This window comes from Trichomonas vaginalis, chromosome I (genome assembly GCF_026262505.1).
Source record: "Trichomonas vaginalis G3 chromosome I, whole genome shotgun sequence".
NCBI lineage: Eukaryota > Parabasalia > Trichomonadida > Trichomonadidae > Trichomonas > Trichomonas vaginalis.
Window position 1 is genome coordinate 18,783,283 of NC_067203.1, and position 24,086 is coordinate 18,807,368.

A 24,086-nucleotide genomic window follows, 5' to 3' on the forward strand; every position below is an offset into this window, starting at 1 on the left:
TAGCTAGCAATTTCGACCTTTGACTCCACTCAAGACGTCACTTTTTTAATTTTGCGGTATCATATTTTTGGAAAATCTTTATGAATATTATATAAAAAGTCTCTTTAATATATATATTTCATATTTTTATCGATTTTTAAAGTTTTTGCGAAAAGTATTCAATTATTTTTGCTATTTGGTCGGGTAAATGTCAGATTTGCGACATTTTCTGATATGATATTCTGTTGTAAACAGAAATTCATCAAAAGTGACACCTCAGAAAAGCTAAAATATTGAATTTTTGGAACTTTTGATAGAGCATGTTTTTAAATATTAATTAAAGTAAATGTATATTTTGTAAAGATTCTTTTTAATAAAAAAATAAAATTTTGAAGAAGAACACAAAATCTTCTGAAAAATAATATCACATAAACTCATATTATTTTCTAATATATAACTATTTTATATAAAAATCAAATTCAATGATCTTAAAAGCGAAGGATAAACCTCAAAATTTACGAATATAATGAGTGGGAATATAATGCTTATCTATCATAAAACCATATGAAATATTAATTTTTGCTTTACGCCTAATTTTTGACGACAATTAGCAAAAAATGTTAAATGTTAACACTCAGTCCATTTGAATATGAAAAATAAAATTGACTTTGATTAAATGTTTTTATTTATCATGCAATTCTTCTTGCGACCAAAGATTTGAATAAAATTTCAAAAAATAAGATAGCTTAAAAAATAATATACGGTAGTGTTTACTAATAGATGAATAGTATATAAATTCTATTAAAATGGATTTGATCCAAAAAAATATATAAAATTTGATCATAAATAAAATCGTTTTAAATTACTTCTTCATTTAAATTATAACAATTATTTTTGGTTTTATATTTTTTTGGTCGGGTAAATGTCAGATTTGCGACATTTTCTGATATGATATTCAGATTCTACGTTGATAATAATGCTTATAGAACCCTCTTGCTATTGTGTCAAAATTGCGAAACCGATAGCAAAAATATCTCGCAATATCAAAATTGAGATATTGAGTGAATTATGCATTATAGAGATTAAAAATCTGATTTGTGAAAACATCTCATCAGTTTCTAGCTAATTCAAAAATCTTTACTATCTTATTCGATTAAAATGAAAAGGGAATAGTTTCATTATGCTTTAAATGACAGCCTTATAATATAATCATAGTTTTCGCTCAATATGCAGCATTTTTTTTTCGAAATCTATGGTCAATATTCTAAATACTGATTGCTTTGCATTCATATCTCTTACATTTTCTATACCCACATCACTATTCATTGCTATTCCTATCTTTTTCATTTTTGTTTGTTTCTCATAATTTCTCAAAAAACACGATAACTTGATATTTGTAAATATCATACTTTATAACGTAAATAAGAACTTGACCTATTAAGAAAAGCAGTAATGAAAAGAAAATCTGAAATTCATAAAAATTACAAGTTTCTGATGACAATTAGCTTAATTAAACCAGGTACAAGATTATATAATTGTATTTTCTATCCAATTATCCATATAATATCTTATCCAGAAAAAATAACTTGATCAATACCAAATGATTTTTTAACTAGTAAATAAAGTATTTTCTTTACACACACATTGTATATCATAGTTTTTTTTTTGGTTTCGCAAAACATCCAAAAACAAATATGCTATAAAAGTGACAATTTTAGCAAAACGAAACCCTTAGTTGGATCTTAGATAAATTCATTCGCTAAGGGAGCATTATCTCAGATTCTAATTCTGATTACAGACAATTGGGCTCTAACTATATAGATTATTATTAATTTTGCATTAAGTGATCATAATAGAATATCCATTACATATTGTTCGCTGTTTTCTTTCATTTTATAATCTTTCACATATACTGTCACAATTGACTGACTTATCATACAGAATTAAGCAATTGGAGTTTGTCCTCGGAATAAGTTTTGGTTTCAACAGTTGTGTTTGAAACTCATACATACACATTTCTTGTCAATTGGCGAAATTTGTCCATATAATAGCATATATAGCAAATACTAATGAATTAAATGGATGATTTATGACTTATTTTTTTTAAATACTTCTATCTCAAAATTGAAAATAGAGTAGGTGACAAAAGTGCATACTCTTAAACAACCGTCGGATTTCCGGGTGAAATCGTGACACACTTTCGTCTTTCGTAGGCAGTGGTGGTTGTTACAAAAGGTAACTTCGAATGTAGCGTGAAATCTGCAAAAAAAATTCTGAAATTTGAATGGAGAACACAAAAATTGAATAGTTTACGTCAATAAAAAAGAGAAAAATGAAGCCAATGTGTCTCGAACCTAGGACTTAGAGCAGCAATCCCACTGCTTATCGCATTACACTACATGCATCTCTCACCTCAGTGAATGAGATCAACTATATGATAACTTTTTCCCCATTATATTCTTGTGGAAAAGTGACAAATAGCAACTTTGACCCTCTCTCATTGAAAATATATATTAAATCGCATCAAACATGTAAATTACAATATCTATTCCATACATAGATCACAGACCCATTTTAAAGCCAATCCTTTCATCTCATTTTGATTTAAAAACCGTTTTCAATGATTCAATAATTCAAAATAAAATTTTTTAAATAAAAATATAAAAAAAGTCTATGGATTAACTTTTCTGTTCTTGTAATGAGTGTGTAAAAGGTGGTGAGCTACGTGGCCACCAAACTTACCCTCGAACGATTCCTTGTACAATTGCAAAAGCTGTGGATTGTCTTGAGATGTTCTATGTTTTGATGATTTATCAATAGAATATGTAGCGTTGAGTCTGGCTTGAACAGCTTTCTTTGTCTTGGCCTTTGGAGAACCACCGCCAACAACACAGCCGCCTGGACAAGCCATGACTTCAACAAACTTAACATCTTTAAATTGTTCCTCACCAGATTTGATCTTTTTGATCAAAGTCATTGCATTCTTTATGCCGTGAGCAACTGCAACTTTGACTTTTGTACCTGCAATATCAACTTCAGCAAGTTTGACACCACTTGCAACACCTCGAACATCTTGAAGGTCAATTGGTGCGAGTTCCTTCTTTGTCAAGAATTTGTAAGCAGAACGAACTGCAGCTTCCATAACACCACCAGTTGCACAAAAGATTGCACCACCACCAGAAGCCTCTGAGTAGAAGTTATCGCATGGTGTATCTGGTAACTCTTTGAAGTTGATTTTTGCTTCTTTGATCATCTTGGCTAATTCTCTGGATGTTAAGACTGCACCTGTCTCTTGCTTTCCATCTTTCATTGTGAATTGTGATCTTTGGATTTCATCCTTCTTTGCTGTGCATGGCATAATAGCAACGTTATAAATCTTATCAGCTGTTGTTCCAATCTTCTTTGGGAACACATTTTTGATTACAGAAGAAAGCATACTCATTGGAGATCTGCATGAGCTTAAGTGCGGAATCAGAGATGGATCTGATTTCTCAACATAGTTTACCCAAGCAGGACAGCATGATGTAAACATTGGAAGAACGGCGTTTTTGTCTGAGAGACGCTGAACTAATTCTGTTGCTTCTTCAACAATTGTCATATCTGCTGCAAAGTTTGTATCAAAGACGTAATCAAAGCCAAGACGCTTTAATGCAGTAACAACCTTACCTAATGAGATTGTTCCAGCTGGAACACCTAGGGCTTCTGCCATATTAATTCTGATTGCAGGTGCAATTTGGCAAACTGCAATTCTTCCGTTTTTCTTTGTAAGAACTTCCTTCACTGGATTAATTGCGTCAGCTTCAAAGATAGTAAACTTTGGACAACCTAACGTACACTGTCCACATGAGATGCAATTAGTTTCTGCAAGTGGTTTTCCTGTAACTGTCTGTACCACTGATTTACCATTGACTGTTAAAGACTTAAGAACATTTTGACCTGCGATGTTTGTGCATGCTCTGACACATGATTGGCAATTTATGCATTTTGTCATATCAAAATTGATACCTGTTGAGCTATAGTCTTTCATTCTGAGACTATTTGCAAATCCTTTCATTGCTGTTGCTGAACTCGCTAACATTTGATGAAAAATGAACTAGGGAAAATTTCTAGTTTCACAAATTTTAAAAACGAAATCCAATATTTTTATCATATTGCAAATACGCATTTATTACTAAAATTTGCTTGGATAAATCAGTAAAAAATTCAATACGACGATATTAGCGGAATTCAAAATTTCAATGAATAATTGAGTTAAAGAATTGATGTGTATTTTCCTATTCAATTGTTATAGACTATTTTGGAACATACAGGCAACACTTCAATATGCATCTTATTGAGCTTTCATTGATACAAAGGTACATTCACTAGGCGATAACAGTAAAATGGGATGAAAATAGGATAAATAGCATCCCTATATAGTGCCTAACAATATTTATACGGGCCAAAAAAAATTTGGCTAGAGATTTGGCTAGTTAGAAAATTTAGAAAATTGAGAGGAATTTTTATTTTCGAATTTTTTTTGGAAAGTTAAAATTGTGATTAAAAATCGATTTCCAGGAGAACTAAGCATCTTATCATCTATTTAAATCGATAAAAATATTAAATAATAGTGGAATAGTATAAATACATGAAATTATGGCTGAATATACAGAAAAAATGAACATATTTGACATTTTTGAAAATTCATACATTAGTTGGTGACAGACTCATAAACTATACTTTAGCTAAGATTGATATATGATTTCAACAACACATGGTTAAAATCGTAAAATTTTTTTAGATTTCAAAAAGATATATATGGTAATATAATGGAACAGAGTCAGCAAATAGCATGTAAAATATGTTACAATTAACTTTTTATTATATCCAATAGTAGATATCGAATAGTTTCCAGCTTTATGGTTAAATATTTTCTTATCGAGCTTCTCTTTAACTGTTGTATTAAGGTTGTAAATTTTTGATGCTAGAAACTTTGGAATCTTCTTTGCTGCTGCATTTTTTCTTGAGAGTTCTTGCAATTTCGAATAGATCTGCACATTGTATGAAATAGAGGCTTTAAAATATCTTGAAAACAGAATAGGACTGCTTTTCCAAAGGAATGCTTACTTGTAAATCAGAGAGTTTCAAAATTGAGTACAAGATTATCATCATAACTTTTGATTTTGCTGCGAAAAAGGAAGACAATGTATTAACAAATCATTTACTGTTGTTCATCAAAAGAAGAAAACTTTGATAACAACTAATGATGATAAAATCAAGCTATCTTTTAATATTTTAAATTGATAAGACATTCAAAATATTTGAATGGTTTAAAATATTTTCTTTTAATTTCAATAATATATTATCATGATTATATAATCAAATTTAAATTTTTATTCAAAAAGGCAATATTTCAAACTTTTAATTTCAAAAATCTTAATTCGGCAATAAATGTATTTAATTGTAGCAAATTTAATGATTCTTCATCATGGTTAGCAATTTGGAGCTCATAAATTAATGATTTCTTCAAGTAAAATTCTGCATTATTTCAAAAATCAATAATTCTCTAGTAACTTTTCTTCAAACCCTAACCATTATAATATATGTAAAATAGAAAATAATTGCAAAGAAAGATAGCCGAATTTACTGGGTAGTTCTTGTGCTGCGAAATAATTGGAAATTAACACCTAGTTTTAACAGCATCATTCTCTTTTTGCTCTCATTTAAATGCATTCGCACACTTTAATTTTGAAATATAAGAGTTTTGGAAATTATCAAATTTATCTGCTCAAATACTATAGATCTTCATAAGTGTTAATAGAATTACAAGGCTTACATATAGTGTCTAATATAATGATGCACATCATACTGGGATTTATTCCTTATTCATCTAGTTATTATAAGATTTACAACCCCATGAAAATTTAAAATTTTGTCAAAAATAGTGAATGTACCTTTATTGCTACAAACACAATTTAATGAATATTTAATCAATTTTTTTGCAACAATAATTATATTAACTTTAAATCATCATTTCCAAGACTTATATTATAATGAAAGTGGATTTGTTACTTCTAACTAATGATTTAAAATTATGATAAGATTTTATTAATTCAAAACTTACATTTAATTTGTGAATCATGTTTGCCACACACTTGTATTATGATTTTCCCACCAAAGTTGAAAACAAAATCTTTTCCCAAGATTTCCCAAATTTACAAAATACCTTTCTTTAACATGATAACGCTATAAATCCTCTAAAAACGCAACTTTTAATTGAAATATTTTGAATAAAGATAAGATTTTAAAAAATTCAGAAAATTCCCTCCTAATTTTCCTTCAAAAGAGATAGATTATAAGTAGAAAATAGGAATTATATAAATTTTAACCATTAAAATGGTTTGATATTTTAAAATGTTCAATAATTTTTTTAAATAATAATAAAAAAAAGCATTGAAAATTACTAATAAACAAATTATTTACGATTTATTAATCACCCTTTTCAAATTGATAGATTTGAGAAATAACAAACTTTGCTCTGAAGAAATCATAAAGAATTGCTTCTTCTTCGTACCAATTACTAATAATACTATGATTTGCAACAAGAATACATAGCCATTTATACATTTGCATGGTTTTGACGCCTTCATCTATGAAAGTTGATAATTTTGTTGTTTTAATCGCGTCCAAAACCTTTGAAGTCTTCATTGCGTCTAACACTGATGTTCCCTGGATCTTTTTAACAGTAGAAATGAAGGAATTCGTTATTTCATTATCTTGTAATTTTTCTACAACTTCAGAAATGCAATCAAATGGATCTTGTGCGTAGTATTGCTGCAGGAAATTCTTTTTCTGAAGGATTCCGTTCGTCAAAATGCTCTCAGCCATCTTGGAAGGATTAGTTTTGTATTCATCAAAGTCAAGATATGAGAAAATTGGGGTATCGATGAATCTAGTCTTATCACAAGCAGGTATATCACTCATTATGTTGGCTTCTGGGTTGATAATGAATGATTGTGAGTTGACAATTGAATCAATCAACATTAAAGCCTCTTCTAAAGAGGTTTCGTTCCTCATCATAGCTGTCTTCTTGTAGTATTGCTCACTCCAGTTATCAATACGAAGAATTGACCGTAAAACAGAGCCGATATCTTTATCATTAATTAATATCGCGGCCATGGTCGTTGCTTGCTTGATAACATCAGAGATATTAAATAATTTAGGCACTAGAGAGGTCAGTTCAGGCGTTTGCAAAGCCAATTCTTTGATTGGCTCCACTAATGAATCTTCAATTAGGCCATTTAAGAAAATTGAGGCCACCAAGAAGACAAACCTGAAGGCATCGGGCGTATCCGACTGGATTTGGTTGCCAGAAGCATAGAAATTTTGAGAACATATTGAAAGTTGAGTCGTAATGGGACATTTAGGGGATGCTTCTGAGAAATATATATCGTACTGAATTCCGAACTTGTTCCAGTCGAAAATGGAAGACAAATTAATGGTTGGATTTCCTGATAATTTGGTTAAGGTCGATTCAACCAATTGATCGGGATTGACTGTATCCATTGGTATTGACAAGTCATAGTTTGGCTCAATTTTATCAAAATTCTCGCAAATTTTCTCTAATTCTGTTTCAATAAATTTCTCATCGTATTTGAACGAATTTGGCAACAAACTCTTATCAATTGTATTAATTCTCAGCTGCAGTTGCGATTTCTTCTTGATCTTGGAGTATGTTTCGAGATATCCGTTTAATTGGACGTCCAAAGGTTTACTTTGATAGTTTGCAGCTATAACTTCTGGAGGGAGGTTGACTTTCTGTTCATTATCAGCATTTTCTTCTTGTTTGTTTTGTTCTCCTTCTTTTTTGAGTTTTCGCAGTTTTACTGAGGATTTCGTAGGAGAAACAGCTTCTTTAACCGTAATTATCAGTGGTTTCTTGATCGGAGTCGGTTGTTCCTTCTTCGGAGGTGGAGGAGGCTGAGTTTCAATTGTAATTTGAAATATCGGCTTCGGAGGAGCAGGTTGAGGAGCTGGTTGCGGTGTTTCTTCTGTTTTAGGCTGTTCTTGTTGTGTTGGTTCTGTTTTTTCTGTTTTTTGTTCGGATTTATTTTCTTGGACTTCAGATTTCGGTTTTTCTGGCTCGGCAGGCTTTGGAACTTCTTCTGGAGGCTTTGGAGGAGCAACAGCAGGCTTTGCAGGCTCTGGTTGTTTTGGAGGTTCTTGAGATTTCGGAGTTTCCTGAGGAACTGGCTTTTTCGTCTGCGTTTGAGTTGTTTGAACAGTAATTTTAGGTACTGACTTAACAACAGCGGGTTGTGCTGGAGCGTTTTGATTCAACATATTTTCTAATCTTTGTGCTGGCGGAATAAGAGAAGATTCCGGAGCGTTAGCAGTAATATAAATAGCGAGGACCCATTTCATCATATCTGGGATGCTTTTACATAGATATGTATGCGGCGTTTTCATATGATTTAAATCTGTAATAACAAATGAGTGTGCAGGAGTTGTTTTACCTATATGCTTCGATTCAGGGTATACTAGTGTTAAATTCGTTAATTTTTCTGTAAAAGGCTTTAATTCACTGATATCTAGTCTTAAAGCTTGAAAATGGTGACTTTTTGAAACTATTTGAAGAATTGCCATGACAGGCTTTATCTCTTTCGGTCCGAATATTTCCTCAATTTGTTCTGAAAGTTGGAATGAATACATCGTTAATTTTTCATAGAATTGGATTGTTTCCGCAAATAATTTATTGAAGTAGGCCTGAAATGCTTTCATATCTTCGAAGCTTTGAAAAACAATTGAAATCGGCATGAAAACTTTGCCAAGTGAGTCAATTGTGATTTCTGCGCCTTTAGATTTCTTGTTTAAGCCATTCGTTGATGTTGGAACAAAAACTATGTGCACCATATCTTTCAAATCGTTGTTTTGGTAGAAAAATAAAAAAGGACCGATAGCTTGAATTGTCATTTTCCCTAATTTACCTTTCTTGATGGTTGCTTGCACATTCTCCCACTTCCTCGAGTCTTGTAATCGATTAAAAGGTTCGGGAAGGGTGAGATTTTGCATTTCAAATTTGCAAAAAATGTGACAAATAAAAAATGTAATTCATTTTGGCAGAAAATAAAACTGAAAAGAGAAAATACCATTGTGTTCCCTTTTATGCCAAGATTTCCTCTCTAGATCCACTCTGTGTTCAATTAATGGAATAATTTGTTCTGAAATCTTGACATTTCTTGAGCGTATTACTTGCACTATTAGTCCTCACCTTGTGCTTGCATATTTTAATTATACTAGTTAATAATCTGCATAATCTTTCTATGGAATTTCATATTTTGGGTTAGAAATATATATTTTATACAAGTTGAAACCTAAGACAGGCTTTTTATAATATTTCATCAGATTTTATGAGTTATTTTGCTAGACAGACTGAATAAATTTCAATTTTATTTGCAAATTTAGGTAAATAGTCTAAGATTTTTATTATTATATACAGACATCAATCCATGTGATTCATTTGTTCAAGCTACATTTGAAACGATCAAGATCTTGTGAAGATTTTCTTCATTTTATCATTTGATTTTTTTATATTGCTGCTTCACGCCAATAGGGATGCTGAAAATTTTCATTTTTTTTGATGAATTATGAAGAAATTTTAAAGCAACAAGTGGAAGCTGAGCGAGAAAAAACGCCAACTGAAGCAAGCAGACCACATACTCCCGGAAAAATTCAGAAAAAAGTTCTTGTTCCACTTGAAGATCCAGATAACGTCGAAACAGAGGTAAAATACCCAGTTAAAGAACCACCGCCACGCGTTGCCCAAATGGCAGAAATGTCAACACAATCAACAGAAACAGAAACCACAACAGAAGAAAAACCTACGCAACCCGAGATTTCAGGAATACCACAAAATTACCACAAACCGAATCAAGCATACTTAAAATCATATAGAAAAGAAATGGAAAGTAAAAAAGTAAAGAAAGGTCCATCTTTGTTTGAAAAAGCAATGGCACCTCCACCTAAACCTTTGCAAAGGACTCTATTTACATATTTTGATCTACTATCCGAAAAAGAGTAATAAATATTTTTGTTATTATGGTTTTATTAATAATAATTTGATTTTTATATTATTTGGACTTGAATATTCTATTCGCAAATTTGTACCAATAAGTAAGGATCAATGCTTAGGTAATAGTGGATAATCAACATTTATATACAAAATTTTCAGAAACCTGTTAGTTTCTTTACTAATTTGTTGCATTAACAATATGAAGTATTTTGTAATAGATGCATCAACAAATTCAGTCATATTAATTGCTCCATGAGTAAATTTTCATATTTTGAGGTCACGACTTCAAAAAATTATTAATTTTGCTTGAGAATCAATCTAAATTGAATTAGAACTTATTGTGTTGATATTCAATAACGTTTCCTTCAGGGATTTTTGATCGAGATTTTATATTAATACGTCCTGCATCGATTTCAGCGTTATATCCAGCTATATTCAAAGCTTCTTTACCGTGGTACTTGAGAATAGCATTTCCTTTTGAATTATTACCTTTACCGTAAATAAAAGAGTAATTGACGTTATTATTTGGCGAGATGTCTTGTGCAATACGGAGAGTTGCTTGCTTAGTTGATTTTCTTCTAAGTCCGTGAAAATCTATTGAATTTTGCTTAATCTTTCCTGGAATGGGTTTAATTCTTAGTTCGTTAGTAGTGTCTGCACATAACATGCTAGAGATGATATTGCTTGCCGCAAACTCTTGACCAATCTGTTTATTTAAATCCGCAATTATGTTGTTTAGGTCGTAATCCGATTTTTCCACAATTTTTTCTATCTGTGATTCATTTACTTCCTCGAATGCGTCTTCTAATTCAAGTCTCAACAAATTCTTATCGTATTTCCTTTTTTCAATCATTTTGAATAAATTTAAAAGTGACATCAATTCATTTCAAAAATGGGAAGCGGAATAAGTGCGACTACTGTTTCGGTTCTAGCAGAAGGTGAACCAGATTCCCCATTCTCAATCCGTAGGTGCCCAGGATATGCTAAAGGAATATACAAGAATCCACCAGAATTTCAGACCATGCAAGATTTAGAACTTCATTCGTTCAAAAACTATCCAGATAGCCCATCACTCGGTTACCGCAAGAAGGTTGATGGCAAATTCGAGCGCGAATTCGTCTTCAAAACTTTCAAAGAATGTGAAGAAATCGCGCGTGCCATTGGCTCAGCTTTCTACCACATAGGCTTGAAGGACAAGGAATTCTTCGGCGTTTACTCAGAAAACAGAATGGAATGGGGCCACTGTATCGATGTTTCCGCTTTATTCGGTTTCTGCCTTGTTTCTCTTTACGACTCTTTTGGCCTTGAGAACCTTAGCTTCATCATTGGCCACTCAAAGGTCCAGACATTGATCGTTTCTGAAGTTTGTGCTTCAAAGTTATGCCAGATCCTTTCTAAGGACAAACACGAACTTAAGCGCGTTATTGTTATTACAGAGGATAATGAGAACAAGGTTCTCGACGATATTCGTCAATACCAACTCGAGGTTTACACATGGAATCAACTTCTCGAGATTGGCAGACAACACCCAGTTGCTTCCTTACCAAAGGTTGACAAGGAAGATCCACACTACATCTGCTACTCATCAGGAACGACAGGAACCCCAAAGGGCGTCATTATTTCCCACAGATCTCAAACAAGCAACACACTCAACTGCTGGAAGGAGCTTGACTTCCGCCGTGACGAGCGCCACCTTTCTTACCTCCCGTTACCACACGTTTTCGAGCGTATCGGCTATTCCGTCACCCATTTCGTTGGTGGTCGTATTGGTTTCTATTCTGGCAACATCCGTCTTCTTACTGAGGATATGCAGATCTTCAAACCAACCCATCTTAATGCAGTTCCTCGTGTCATCTCCAGAATCAACGATGTGGTCATGAAGAAGCTGGCCAATAGCTCCAGCATCACACGTGGCTTCTTCTGGGCTTCATGGTACTGGAAGAGATTCTGGGTTACTCACGGTTACGAGACACCATTATCCGATCGTCTTGTTTTCAACAACATCAAGAACAATACTGGCGGCGCCATCCGCTCCTTCATCATCGGTGGTGCAGCTTTGGACCCATCCGTCCACGAGTTCATGCAAGTTGCTCTTGACACTCCAATGCGTGTCGGTTACGGCCTTTCAGAGATCGGCGCTGGCAACATCTGCAACCCGCTCTCCGTAATCCACTCCAGACCAGGAACTGTCGGTGGACCACTCTGCAATTGCGAAGTCAGACTCGAGCCTCTCGAAGACTACGACGATCCTCTTGCAGGCGAAATCATCATGGGCGGTGAATGCCTCTGCAGCGGCTACTTGTACGACCAAGAGGCCACAGACAAATTATTCTGCAACGCCGAACATACATGGTTGCACACAGGAGATATCGGAAAGTGGGATCAATACGGATATCTCATGGTTGTCGACAGAATGCGCTCAATATTTAAACTCTCACAAGGCGAATACGTCGCAGCAGATTTAATTACCGAAATTTACCAATCTCTTCACATTATCGATCAGATCTTCGTTTACGGTGACAGCACTCGCAGCTTCTTGGTCGGTGTTGTCGTTCCTAACAAGGAAGAAACAGCAATCTTCTTCGGAAAGGACAAAATCACTGACGAAGAGTTCATCAAACTCTGTGAAGAAAACAACAAACAGCTCCGCGCCAAGATTCTCAAGGATTTGGACGATATCGCAAACGAAAAGAAGTTGACTGGCTTCCAGAAGATAAAGGCCATCTGCCTTGAGCACGATCCATGGACAGTTACAAACGATTTGATGACTCCAACATTCAAACTCAAGAGGAAGAAACTCACTGCTAAGTATCTCAACCAGATCGACAAACTCTACGCTGAAACTGTTATCTAAACTTTTAATTTTCTTTTATATCTTTTGAGTTAATATCAATTTCTTTTATTTAAGGGTCCACTGTAAGGCCAAATAAGGCCTATCGTCGTCCCAAAAATATTGCTCAAGATGGTGTTTTTACTAAGGTTTACTAAGGCCCAAAACTTAAAAAAACACAAAAAAATTAACTTTACTCTTTTGAGATCCTTATCAGATGTGCAACAATTTGATGCAGTATCGCAATTCGAATCCGATTTTTTAATGTAGATGCACTCTAACATTCTTGAAAAAATGCAAAATGATATTAATCAAGCTTTTCATTTCTGTATCATACACGAAACAAAATCATTCATTATACTAAAATTTATCAAAGTTTGAATAATGAAAAAAATAATATCTAAATTTTTACATTGAGTCGGCTATTGATATGGTCAATATTAAATCGTTTAAAAATGGGCATTGGCCAGAATAATACCCACTAAAATACACATTTTTTAAAATTTTATCAATTTGTTTTGGTATATCTTTATGATAATGAATAAAATGCTTATCTTTCATAAGTCAATACATAATTTATGCTGAAACACAAAAAATAACACGAAAATTTTTGGCCAACATTTCAAAACGAAGGATAATGCTTTGAATATATAAACAATAATACTTTGTCTAGAGAATTAAATTTGTGCTATCCAATTGTCAATTCTTTGAATTTTTTATAAAATGCACGATATTCCGGCATTAGCCTCAATAAATATAAACTACATGCATCACAATATTAGGATGTAATGGCATTAAAGCGAATTTCCTAATTTCTTCTCAATTAAATTCCTAGAAAAACTTAGGAATTAATGATTGGAAATAGGTCAAAAAAATTCCTAATATAAAATTTATACTTAAATTAAAATCAAAATTTGAAAATATCTATTTTTCAAAACACGCATCCAGAAGCGAAAAAATTCGAAAAAATCATGTTCTTATAAAACTCGCTGATTTTGCAATTTTTATGTGATTTGAAGTGATAGAATGTATTATCATCTTACTAAAACATATACTTTATTGTTACATTCACAAAATATTAATCAGAACACTAGGAAAAGTGGATTTTCGAAAAAGACGATAACAATTATTTGCAATCGCCTCTCAATTTTGAGAGACTTTCAATTTTTACAGTGGACCCTTAAATGATTTAAAATAATTTATCTCATATCATTAATTTATAAGTGTTTTAATGTAACCATACAACATAATAAAGCCATCAATACAAATATTTACAACCTTTGTTCAATAAATTAAATCAGAATGGTTCAATTAGAATTGTAATCAAGTAAAATTTACAACGGTGTAATTATTGTTTTTATTGAGAACTTACATAATTAGGTTATTATGGGAAAATTGTTAGAAAACAATAACATTGAAAGACGCTATTCAGAATTTTTTTTTCAATTAATTAGAATTTTGCTTTCATATCATTATAAAATATTTTTGAGCAAGAATTTCTTTCGAACTCGTTGTGAAAAAAATTCAATTAAAATTCTCAAAATTTTGAATATTGTGCAGAAACGCTAATCGAAATGAATCTTAATACTCACATCATATACATTAAAAATTTCCTTACCATAAAAAATATTAAAAACGATGAAATTGATCGAATTTACAGGTTCAATTTCAAAATGATAAGAACAGATTATCCAATCGAGGATCAAACCGAAGAATATAATGAAGGCGTTTTCATGGTTAACGGAGATGATGACACAGCATTCTTTAACCTTGATCTTGGAGGATCCTCAACATTTGGAAAGAAGAAACAATCTTCTGGAACAATGGGCGGTTTTGTTAGAAATGAATGGAAGAATCGCGATACAACTATTGCAGCAGCTGCAAAATCTACAATTGATCCTTCAGCTAGTTGCTCCAAAAATTGTGATGCATGTGCACTTTCATTTTTATGCAAATCGTCATTCAAAGGCTTATCATCGTTAGGTGGTGGCAATTTCATTCCAAAACTCGTCTAATACGATTTCATGTTTATTTTTCTTACATGATTTTCATGATTAGAATAATGGAACATTAACTTCATACTTATAAAGATTAGTTTTTTTATATAATATTGTTTGATTTTTAATTTTTTTTTTGATCCTCAATAAAACAAATATTCATCTAATATTTCAAGTAGTAATGCATTTTCTTTATTTAGGAATTTACCGAAGTAGATAAATTGGCCGTTCATTAGTAATTATGTATCTTGAGTGATTAAATTTTTATCGATAATGTCCATGATTTTCTAATTCTAATCTTAGGATGAGAGTAATAATGCACGTTCCTACAATAACATCAATAAATACAATAAATAGTTTCGAAGTGAATAAATTTGGTTTAATAAAGCTTCGGCTCTTGCCATAGATTTGCATTTGCATATTAAAGTACTTTGTTAATAAAAAGATGGCATGACTAACCTTTATGAACCTCAGACAGACACATTGAGGAAAGTAATGATGCAAAATCGCATAATTTGTAAAATTCAATCTTGCGGAATTGGAGCCTAAATTTACGTACCTAGGCGCAATTGGGCAATCAACTCATGTAGACAAATCTCTTATTGATGGAATAGTCTCTGTATTTTCCATTGAAGAAACAGGCTCTATTGAGTTTCCACACTTAGAAACAAATTATTTAAGGAATTCCATCGATCAAGTACCTAATCCGGAAAAGATTGAGATATTAGCTAGGCTATGCAATCTATTATCATACTTAGATATGAACATTGACATATCTAAAACAGTAATATATTTTCGAAAATTAGTGTCTTTTGCATACTTTTCACGCAATTTTCAAAAAGATCGCATAATTAGTTCAATGGACGAAGTTATTAGATTCATGGAGTATTATTTAGCTAATCCTGACAAAAATTCAAAGTTTTTTTCATTTGCCATCGGATATTACTTATCAAGTATTAGCTTGAAACTACGAGGTCTTTCATCAGATGTCATTGACTTTAGTCAATTCTATAAAATCATTGAAATTTCAATCAATGTTTTCTTAAATCCAAAGTTTTTATATGAAGAATTCATTCCTCTATACTTCGACTACTTTACAGACGCATTTATTCTCTTTTCAACAAAAGATACTTATAAACCAGAATATGACATTATTTTAACTAACCTTATCAAAGTGATCACATCGATGTTCGCAATGCCATTTGATTTGCATGTTGATTCTATCGGATTTACTTTCCATATTCTTGTTCTTTTATCTCCAGAAACACAATTCGTCGAATTATCACGAGATGTTCGCAATCAACTATTCTTACTCATTACATCAGCATGTACAAAGTATCAAGAAGTCAGCGAATTCCTTCTTACACCAGAAAATTTACCATTATTAGTTTCATACATTTCAGACTCAATTTCAGCGATAAAATTCATCAATACTACACACGAAACTACAAAATACGACATTCCACTGACAAATTTACCAGAAATAAACTCTCATATTGAAAATACATTTGATAATGAAATAATTCCAAACAATTACGAAGTTTTATCACATGAAAACACCAATTTTCCATCACCTCCATCAGAGATAACCAAGAATCCAGAAGCAATTCTTATTTTCCAAGCGATTTCAAGGTTTGTAACTTCAATTAAGTTCCAAAGACCAGAAAAAACACATATAGAGCTTATTTCTGCATTATTACAGTTCCAATCAATCTATAACTATACAGTGACACCGTATTTCTTCGCACACTGGCTCACTTTCTTCCTGAAAAATGATTTGTCAATAAATATTGAAGAACTTTACAAATGTCACTTTTTTGAAAAGATTTATGACATGGTTTTCAACAAATTCCCTAATGATGACATCACTGATTTCTACTGCAAGCTTCTTGTCTTCATAACTATTAGATGTGACAACCAATGCAGTGTTCATTTCTTCGACATGATTCATTTTTATTTCAAATCAATCAAAAATTTCAGTATCAATCAGAAATTTGTTGAAACTTTCTACAACTGTATATTGATATCTCCTCAAACATTCTCTATTGCTGCTCTTGAAGCAAACTTCTGCAAAGATTTATCTCTTTTCTTGACATCTCTACAAAGTTTGCATTACAAACTGAAATATAACATTGATTCCTCGAAATCAATTGGAAATTTGGGAAATATTACTGATATAAACACAATGAATTTCATCAAAACAATTAAAGAAGCAGAAGAAGACATCAACGAATCAATTCAAACCCCAGAACAAACACAAAACAACGAATTAAACAAAGAAAATAATGAAATAAATAATGAAAATAATGCACAAAATATTGGAGAAAATATTGATCAACCAATTAATGAACAGAATGAACAAAACAATGCTCAAACAAGCAACGAAAATATTGATGAAACAAAAGAAGAAAACGATATAAAAATTAATGAAGAAAATAATGAAAATAAAGAAGAAAATGATATTAAACCAAATAATGAAATAAATAATGAACAAAATCAAACAGAAAGCAAAACTTCAAATGATGAAGTAAAAACCAATCAAAAACAACAAATAAATAATGATCAAAAAATAAATGAGAATCAAATGAGTGAAACAGAAAGAAAAGAGAAAGTGAAAGCAGTTTCTGAAATGAGAGAACAGTTGTTTAAACTGATTGACATTGTTGATTCATTTGAAATGGGAATTAGTTTGCTGTGGAATAACCAAATATTTAGTTTGTCAATTTGCAAGTTGATATTTGATGATTCAACGAAAAATTACACAAATTATCACTTGAAAATTGGATTGTTATCAGAGTACATTTCATTCATATCAATCAAAGTCATATTTGAGTTCTACGAACATCTCATGCTGGAGAACAAGATCAAACCCAATTTGATAAAAGCACTTCTTGAGAATATTGTTGCAATTCTCGAAAACAAGAAGAAATATTTCGATGAAGTTGTCAAAGAAACAAATATTTTGAATTCATCTCTTGAATATATTTTATTACAAAATGATCCACAATTAATGGATTTATTGTTACAATCATTAATTTATTTACCATCTACTATTGTTCCTTCTTCTTTCTACATCAAAGCTCTTTCAATCATTCAATCAGATTTACAAAAGAGTAAATTGTTCAAATTGATATTTAGAGATGATGAAGAAATGAAGAAACCAAGATTGATACAGAATTCAACACCTTATCCTTCTCTATTTTTGATTATGAGTAGAAATGACAATGATCTTAAGGATTTCGTTGATTTCACTTTTAATTGTATGAAAGATAACGTACAATCACTTTACAACCTTTCAAATTCTGAAATAAGATCAACAATTATCAAATTTTTGAAGAAATACAGAAAAGAAAGAAAAAGTGACGAATTGTTTTTCAAAGTTTTATCACTTTTTGAACGATTATCATTAATATCAATAACAAGTGGTGAATTAACAGAATTTATACAGTTATTACCAAGTATTTCTAAAGATCACAGACCATTTTATACGAAAGATATCTTGAAGACATTTAAATCAATCATTTTGAACGATGAAGATCCTCCAACATGTTTCTTCCATGGAAAAGACAAAAATTCTTATTTGAAGATAACAGATACGATTCCGAAAACAATTTTGAATAACTCTTTCTTCATTTTCATGTATCTGAGAGTTATTTCCGTGAATAATGGATATTTGTTCTCATTTTTCAATTCCCAAGGAGATATAATTTCTTTGAATTATAGTCAAGGAAAACTTGTTTTCATGGAATCCTCAATTTCTTCAATGAAAACTCCTGTTTCTTTCCAAACAACATTGATAGAAAGTCCAAAGGAAAGTCTGTTTAATAATAAATGGACACCTTTAGTTATTGCAGTCGACAGATCAGGAAAAGACACATATGTTACTTTGATGACGAAAATCAAATCTTTCCAATCAAATCTGAAAAAAGTTGTTCATAACTCAGATTTCACTGAATTGCTTTTCTGTAATGATATGATCTCTGATGTCTCAAACATCATCATTTCAAGAGGCAATATCAACCAACAAAATGTGAATTTGCTTTTGGATTTACCACCTTCTGTTCCTATTGGTTTCTCTAAGAGCGAAATCACAATGGTTGATGACAAATTCAGTCCTCTCTTCAGTGACGATTTCTCTCAAAACGTTATCTGTATTTTGAACGCGCATATCTTGGATAAAAAAGGAAATGCAATTTCCATGAAATCAAATCCTTTCGCTGTTCAAACACCAGGATTAACTCCAAGAGATAGCTACATAAAAGCTATTGTTAACTCCACAATTAACCACAATTTACCAGGTAGTTTAACAGCTTTGTCTATGATAGGAGGAGCAACGATTTTGTTGCCTGTTTTCAGTCAAATTCATCAAGAATTGAATGATAACAACGAAATATCTGAAAATAATGATTTTCTTATGACAATTTTAACTGTTTTGCATAATGTATTGATGTCTAATTATTCAATTCAAGAGAACTTTTGTTCTGACAATGGATTCAAGATATTATCTTTCTTGTTGAGTATGATACATCCAAGTCAGTTTAATTTGCAAGTTGTCAATGAATTGTTTTCGATTTTTAATGACATTTCACACAAGAAACTCATGAAACAGATGTTTAAATACATCTTCATGAACATGAATTTGTGGTGTTATGTTACAATAGAAATACAGAAAACTTTATTCGAAAGAATTTTCGATTTATTCTGCAAAAATCCATTTTTAAGAAAATCATTTTCTGTCAGAAAGATTTTATCATATGTACACATTTTCATGTGGGAATCAATGACAGAAGTTTCTCTTTTAGTCGAGCCAAAGACAATGGTGAAGAAATTCATACCAACAAAGAAACCGGAACTCATGAAACCATTGAGAGATTTGTTCTACAATGGAATTTACAAGATTTCACTTTTGAGAGACAGTTTAGATCCAGAAGATGTTTCTTGTTTGTTCTCTTTCTGCTTCGATACAAGAGATATTGTCTTACAAGAGGAAATAATGGAATTAACTGTTAAAATACTATCAAACAACAACCAAATGATGGTGAATTACATCAAAACACATGAGAACTTATTAAATGATATGTTTTGTTTGTTGAAACTTGGAAATTCCGCGATTTACGCAAATGTAGCAATAATTTACAGCAAAATCAGTGAATTATCCATTTTCGACACTCCTTTCCCTGTTCAGCATTGGATAAGAGCAATGATAAGTGAGTTCCCTGTAATCTTAAGTCCTTACCGTTGTTTCGAACTGTTGTTACACGCTGTTGATGTTGAAATGTCGAAATTAAGTTGTTCAGAAGTTTTCCCACTTTTAATTTATGTTGCAATGAACAATAATGAGTCAAGTTTGCAGTGCATCGTTGATGTATTGAATGTATTAAATGATAAAGGCAATTGGCTCATCCAGAACTTTGTTCAGATCCAAGCTCCTTTAGTTTCTCTTTTGATTTCGGAATTACCAAATGATTTCGATTCTTCTGTCATTGCAGACAAAGTTTTCGATTTCTTGATCCCTGTTTGTTGCGCAAATGTTCAGTTTTTGAATGATATCTACAATGAAATCGTTCTTTATTCGAGTAACTCTAACGAATGCTATTTACATATCTACAGGCGTTTATTAGTTGGAGTTTTATCATCAAAGAAACTGAAATTAGCTTGGGGAGGAGAAGATTCAATCAAAACAACTATGGGATTCTTCTCTAACTGCTTCTATTTCATCTTCTTCATTCCTTCTTTCGATCCTTACTACTACATGCCAAACACAAAGGCCTTTAATACTAAAAACAACACAAAAACCGCTTATCAATTCGTTTTCGACGTTTTGGCAAATAATTCTCATGAAAACGTGACACTTAAATTTGCCACTCGAACTAATTGTGATTTATCATGGGAAGATTTAGAAGTTGCACAGTTCTTACTATTGGATATGCTCAGTATGACACCTTGTTTAAGTTTCGACAGGTGCTATTTCGCTTCTGCTGAAATGGTCGGTTATTTATTCGCAGCACTTTTACAACATGGAAAAAGTGCCACAAAATTAATAAACGGCACATTTGAAAGGTTAGTTATGGCCATGCCGCATCAAATAGACAAAGGTACAGCTTATCATCATTTATTACTTTTAGTTTGTGGCTCTATTTTGAGAGAATTTCTTGCAGGAACTGAAGCCGGCGATGAAAGAAAATTATTTGTTATTTTTTCAACATTTAAGAAACAAATTGAGAAATTAGTTGGTGTTTCAATACCAAATATACAGACAGTTGATGGATTTAGCGCTGCTTTTAGATCGAATACGTATTTAATCAACAAAGTAATAACAGAATTAGTTTATTTGGATGATAATTTCGCAAAAAGACTTCCTTTGATTGAAGGTGAGTTCTTTAGAAACTTGGAAATGTTCCAGAATGTTGCTTTGAAGTTCGATTATGTTGTTAAGAATATTATTGAGCTTGTTAAAGACAAAGATTTGGAAGATATCAGTGAAAGTTCAAGAATTATTGAAAACAGAATCAACATCGAAAAAATCAGACAATCATTCGAATTGTCGCAAATGAGATCGATGAAATACTACAGGCAATTGTTTGCAACAATGTCTGATGAAGGTCAGCCATGGTGCTCCAGCGAAAGAGTCATTGAATACCATTACAAACTTAGTAACACAACTTATGGTTTGTCGAAACATTCCAGGATGAAAAGGAACTTGGATTTCGACATCCACGCAGAAGCAAGTGATGCAAGAGACTCTGGATCATTGTTGGAAGCGAAAGAGAAATACAAAGAGATCATAAAAGACAAGAAATTAACAGAGTTCACAGGTGATGCTGCTTTGGTTGCAATTGCTTTGATTGAAGACACAAAAATCGAAGACAAAAATGAAAATTTGCAGGAAGAAGAGTCAGTTAAACTCCAAATTGATGCAACAATCATCACTCCAAAGCAGACATTCAAAGGAAAATTGATTTTGTTGAAAGAATACATCAGATTCCAATCAGAAACTAAAAATGTTTCAATAAGAATGGAAACAATCACAGAAATCTTGTTCAGAAGATATCTTCATCTCGACACTGCAATAGAGATATTTACTAACAAACATAAGAGTTATTTCTTCGATTTCGCAGAAGGAAAACGCCAAATTTTCATCAAAAACATCAAAGTCTACACGAAAGGAAGAAATCAATCCATGATGAGTCTCAAATTCCTCCAAGAAAACAACGAAGATGCAGTTAGAATGGCACAGAAAGTTTACAGAAAATGGCAACTTGGCGAACTCTCTAATTTCCAGATGCTCATGAAATTGAACAAATATTCTGGACGTTCATTCAATGATTTGAGCCAATACCCTGTTTTCCCGTGGATTTTGGCTGATTACAAATCAGAGAAACTCAATTTGGAAATCGAGAAAACATTCAGAAATCTAAGTTGGCCAATTGGAAGATACAATGATGAAAGATTAGAACAATTAAAAGAAAGAATGACTGAACAAAGTAACCATTTATTTGGTTCATTTTATTCTTCTTCTGCATCAACTGTTGGATACTTAATCCGTCTTGAACCTTTCACATCTTTGCACATCGAATTGCAGAGTGGAAGATTCGACAATCCAAACAGATTGTTCAACTCAGTGCCTCATGCATGGAACTCTGTAACTTCATTGGCTTTGGATTTCAGAGAAATAATTCCTGAGTTCTTTTATCTCCCAGAAATGTTCCTTAATCTCGACAATTTCGATTTAGGAGTTGTTGCAGAAGGAAATAAAGTAAATGACGTAGAATTGCCTCCTTGGAGTGATGATGAATCCTTCAAAGATTTATCAGAACAAGAAAGAAGAAAGGCAAGAGCAATGAAGTTCGTCAATTTGCACATGCAAGCTCTTGAAAGTCATTATGTTTCTGCAAACCTTCATAAATGGATTGACTTGATTTTCGGTCCGAAATCCCGTGGTGAAGAAGCAGTAAATGCAAATAATACTTACCATCCATATTATTTCGACGAATCTTTGACAGAACAAATTAAAAATGATCCAATAGAGTTCAAGATGATCAAAGAATACGCAGCATGTTTCGGAACAGCTCCAATGCAACTATTCTTCGAAACTCCGAAGCCGAAAGAAGCTTTGTTTTCTCCTTTGTCAAAGAATATGTTTAAATTCGTTGATAGAAAGAAATTATCAAAAGACAAGATTATCTGCATCAAATCAACGAAATCTCATATTGCTTATGCATCAAAGGATGGACAGATCTCTGTCTTCAATGTATATGATCAGTCCAAATCGATGACATTCAAATTCAACATCAGAAACAAATTGAAATTTGGCAGTTTTTATGGAAATTTGCTTTGCACGGCAACTAAAAACGACACTGCCGTTATTTGCTATGATTTCACATCTTCAATGGATCCTTTATTCACTTCCAGACTCCATTTAGACCAGATAACTTGTTTGTCTTGCAGCGGAGAGTATTTCGCGACAGGAAGCAAAGACATGACAATAAGAATTTGGAAAACAATTTTCTCTTCGAAGACTCCTGTTTTAGATGGTTCCTTCACTCTCCACACATCAGAAATTGCTGCAATTGACTGCAATGTCAAAGCTGATTTGTGTGTTTCTGTTGGAATTGATGGGAAGATCATCGCATTGCAGTTGTCGAATTCACAATTCACTAGAAGTAGTAAAATAGAAACAATTGCAAGGCCTTCTTTCATTTCAGTTGTTGACAATGGATTTATTGCAATACTGACAAATGTTGCTGGACAATGTTTATTTAATGTTTTTGATGAAAATCTTGGAGAAGTTACAACAAAGAAAGCTTCTCTCACAATTGTTTGCTTGTGCCAGACTGTACTTCCAAATGGTCAAGCAGTTTTGATGTGCGGAACAAGTAACAACAGAATTTCTATCTTTTCTCTTCCTTTCGTTAAAGAACTCTGCTACTTCGAAACAGAAAACCAGATTACAGCAATATCTTACGACAAAGTGTTAATGCATATATTGGCTGGAACAAGAGACGGTGAATTAGTTACTTATAAGATTTCTAATTTTAGAAATATACCATAACATTTTTATCTTTTTATCTTTTTATATATAGTAAAACTGATATTATTTATTTTAACTATAATCTTTTATCATTAATTTTATTGAATTCAGTTTTTAAATAACTCATTTGGAAGACTATATCATAATAAAATATTCACATAATTAATCTTGGCATGATTTTATTTGAGTAAATCTCCA

At 32.1% G+C, this 24,086-nt stretch overlaps 7 protein-coding genes across 7 annotated transcripts, besides 4 other annotated features; 4 read left to right on the forward strand and 3 right to left on the reverse strand.

The window, feature by feature from the left end:
- Positions 1-222: 222 nt before the first annotated feature.
- Positions 223-260: a mobile genetic element.
- A 1,852-nt stretch (positions 261-2,112) lies between these two features.
- Positions 2,113-2,142: a mobile genetic element.
- A 65-nt stretch (positions 2,143-2,207) lies between these two features.
- On the reverse strand, positions 2,208-4,057 carry TVAGG3_1009860 (iron hydrogenase; the record flags this gene model as incomplete). Its single annotated transcript, XM_001330739.2, has 1 exon — positions 2,651-4,057. One exon carries the CDS (start codon positions 4,055-4,057, stop codon positions 2,651-2,653), a length of 1,407 nt encoding a protein of 468 aa, XP_001330775.1.
- Positions 4,058-4,328: 271 nt separating this feature from the next.
- Positions 4,329-5,919: a mobile genetic element.
- A 528-nt stretch (positions 5,920-6,447) lies between these two features.
- On the reverse strand, positions 6,448-9,072 carry TVAGG3_1009880 (LP07818P1 family; the record flags this gene model as incomplete). Its single annotated transcript, XM_001330740.1, has 1 exon — positions 6,448-8,931. One exon carries the CDS (start codon positions 8,929-8,931, stop codon positions 6,448-6,450), a length of 2,484 nt encoding a protein of 827 aa, XP_001330776.1.
- A 526-nt stretch (positions 9,073-9,598) lies between these two features.
- TVAGG3_1009890 (uncharacterized protein) lies at positions 9,599-10,039 on the forward strand (the record flags this gene model as incomplete). The annotated part of the gene is made up of 1 exon (XM_001330741.1): positions 9,599-10,039. One exon carries the CDS (start codon positions 9,599-9,601, stop codon positions 10,037-10,039), a length of 441 nt encoding a protein of 146 aa, XP_001330777.1.
- A 319-nt stretch (positions 10,040-10,358) lies between these two features.
- Positions 10,359-10,883, reverse strand: TVAGG3_1009900 (uncharacterized protein; the record flags this gene model as incomplete). Its single annotated transcript, XM_001330742.1, has 1 exon — positions 10,359-10,883. The coding sequence occupies one exon, from the start codon at positions 10,881-10,883 to the stop codon at positions 10,359-10,361; it is 525 nt and encodes a 174-aa protein (XP_001330778.1).
- A 30-nt stretch (positions 10,884-10,913) lies between these two features.
- On the forward strand, positions 10,914-12,899 carry TVAGG3_1009910 (long chain fatty acid--CoA ligase family; the record flags this gene model as incomplete). Its single annotated transcript, XM_001330743.2, has 1 exon — positions 10,923-12,884. The coding sequence occupies one exon, from the start codon at positions 10,923-10,925 to the stop codon at positions 12,882-12,884; it is 1,962 nt and encodes a 653-aa protein (XP_001330779.1).
- Positions 12,900-12,938: 39 nt separating this feature from the next.
- Positions 12,939-14,040: a mobile genetic element.
- A 486-nt stretch (positions 14,041-14,526) lies between these two features.
- Positions 14,527-14,958, forward strand: TVAGG3_1009930 (uncharacterized protein; the record flags this gene model as incomplete). Its single annotated transcript, XM_001330744.1, has 1 exon — positions 14,534-14,875. One exon carries the CDS (start codon positions 14,534-14,536, stop codon positions 14,873-14,875), a length of 342 nt encoding a protein of 113 aa, XP_001330780.1.
- Positions 14,959-15,380: 422 nt separating this feature from the next.
- Positions 15,381-23,909, forward strand: TVAGG3_1009940 (beige/BEACH-related family; the record flags this gene model as incomplete). Its single annotated transcript, XM_001330745.1, has 1 exon — positions 15,717-23,909. One exon carries the CDS (start codon positions 15,717-15,719, stop codon positions 23,907-23,909), a length of 8,193 nt encoding a protein of 2,730 aa, XP_001330781.1.
- Between the last annotated feature and the right edge of the window lie 177 nt (positions 23,910-24,086).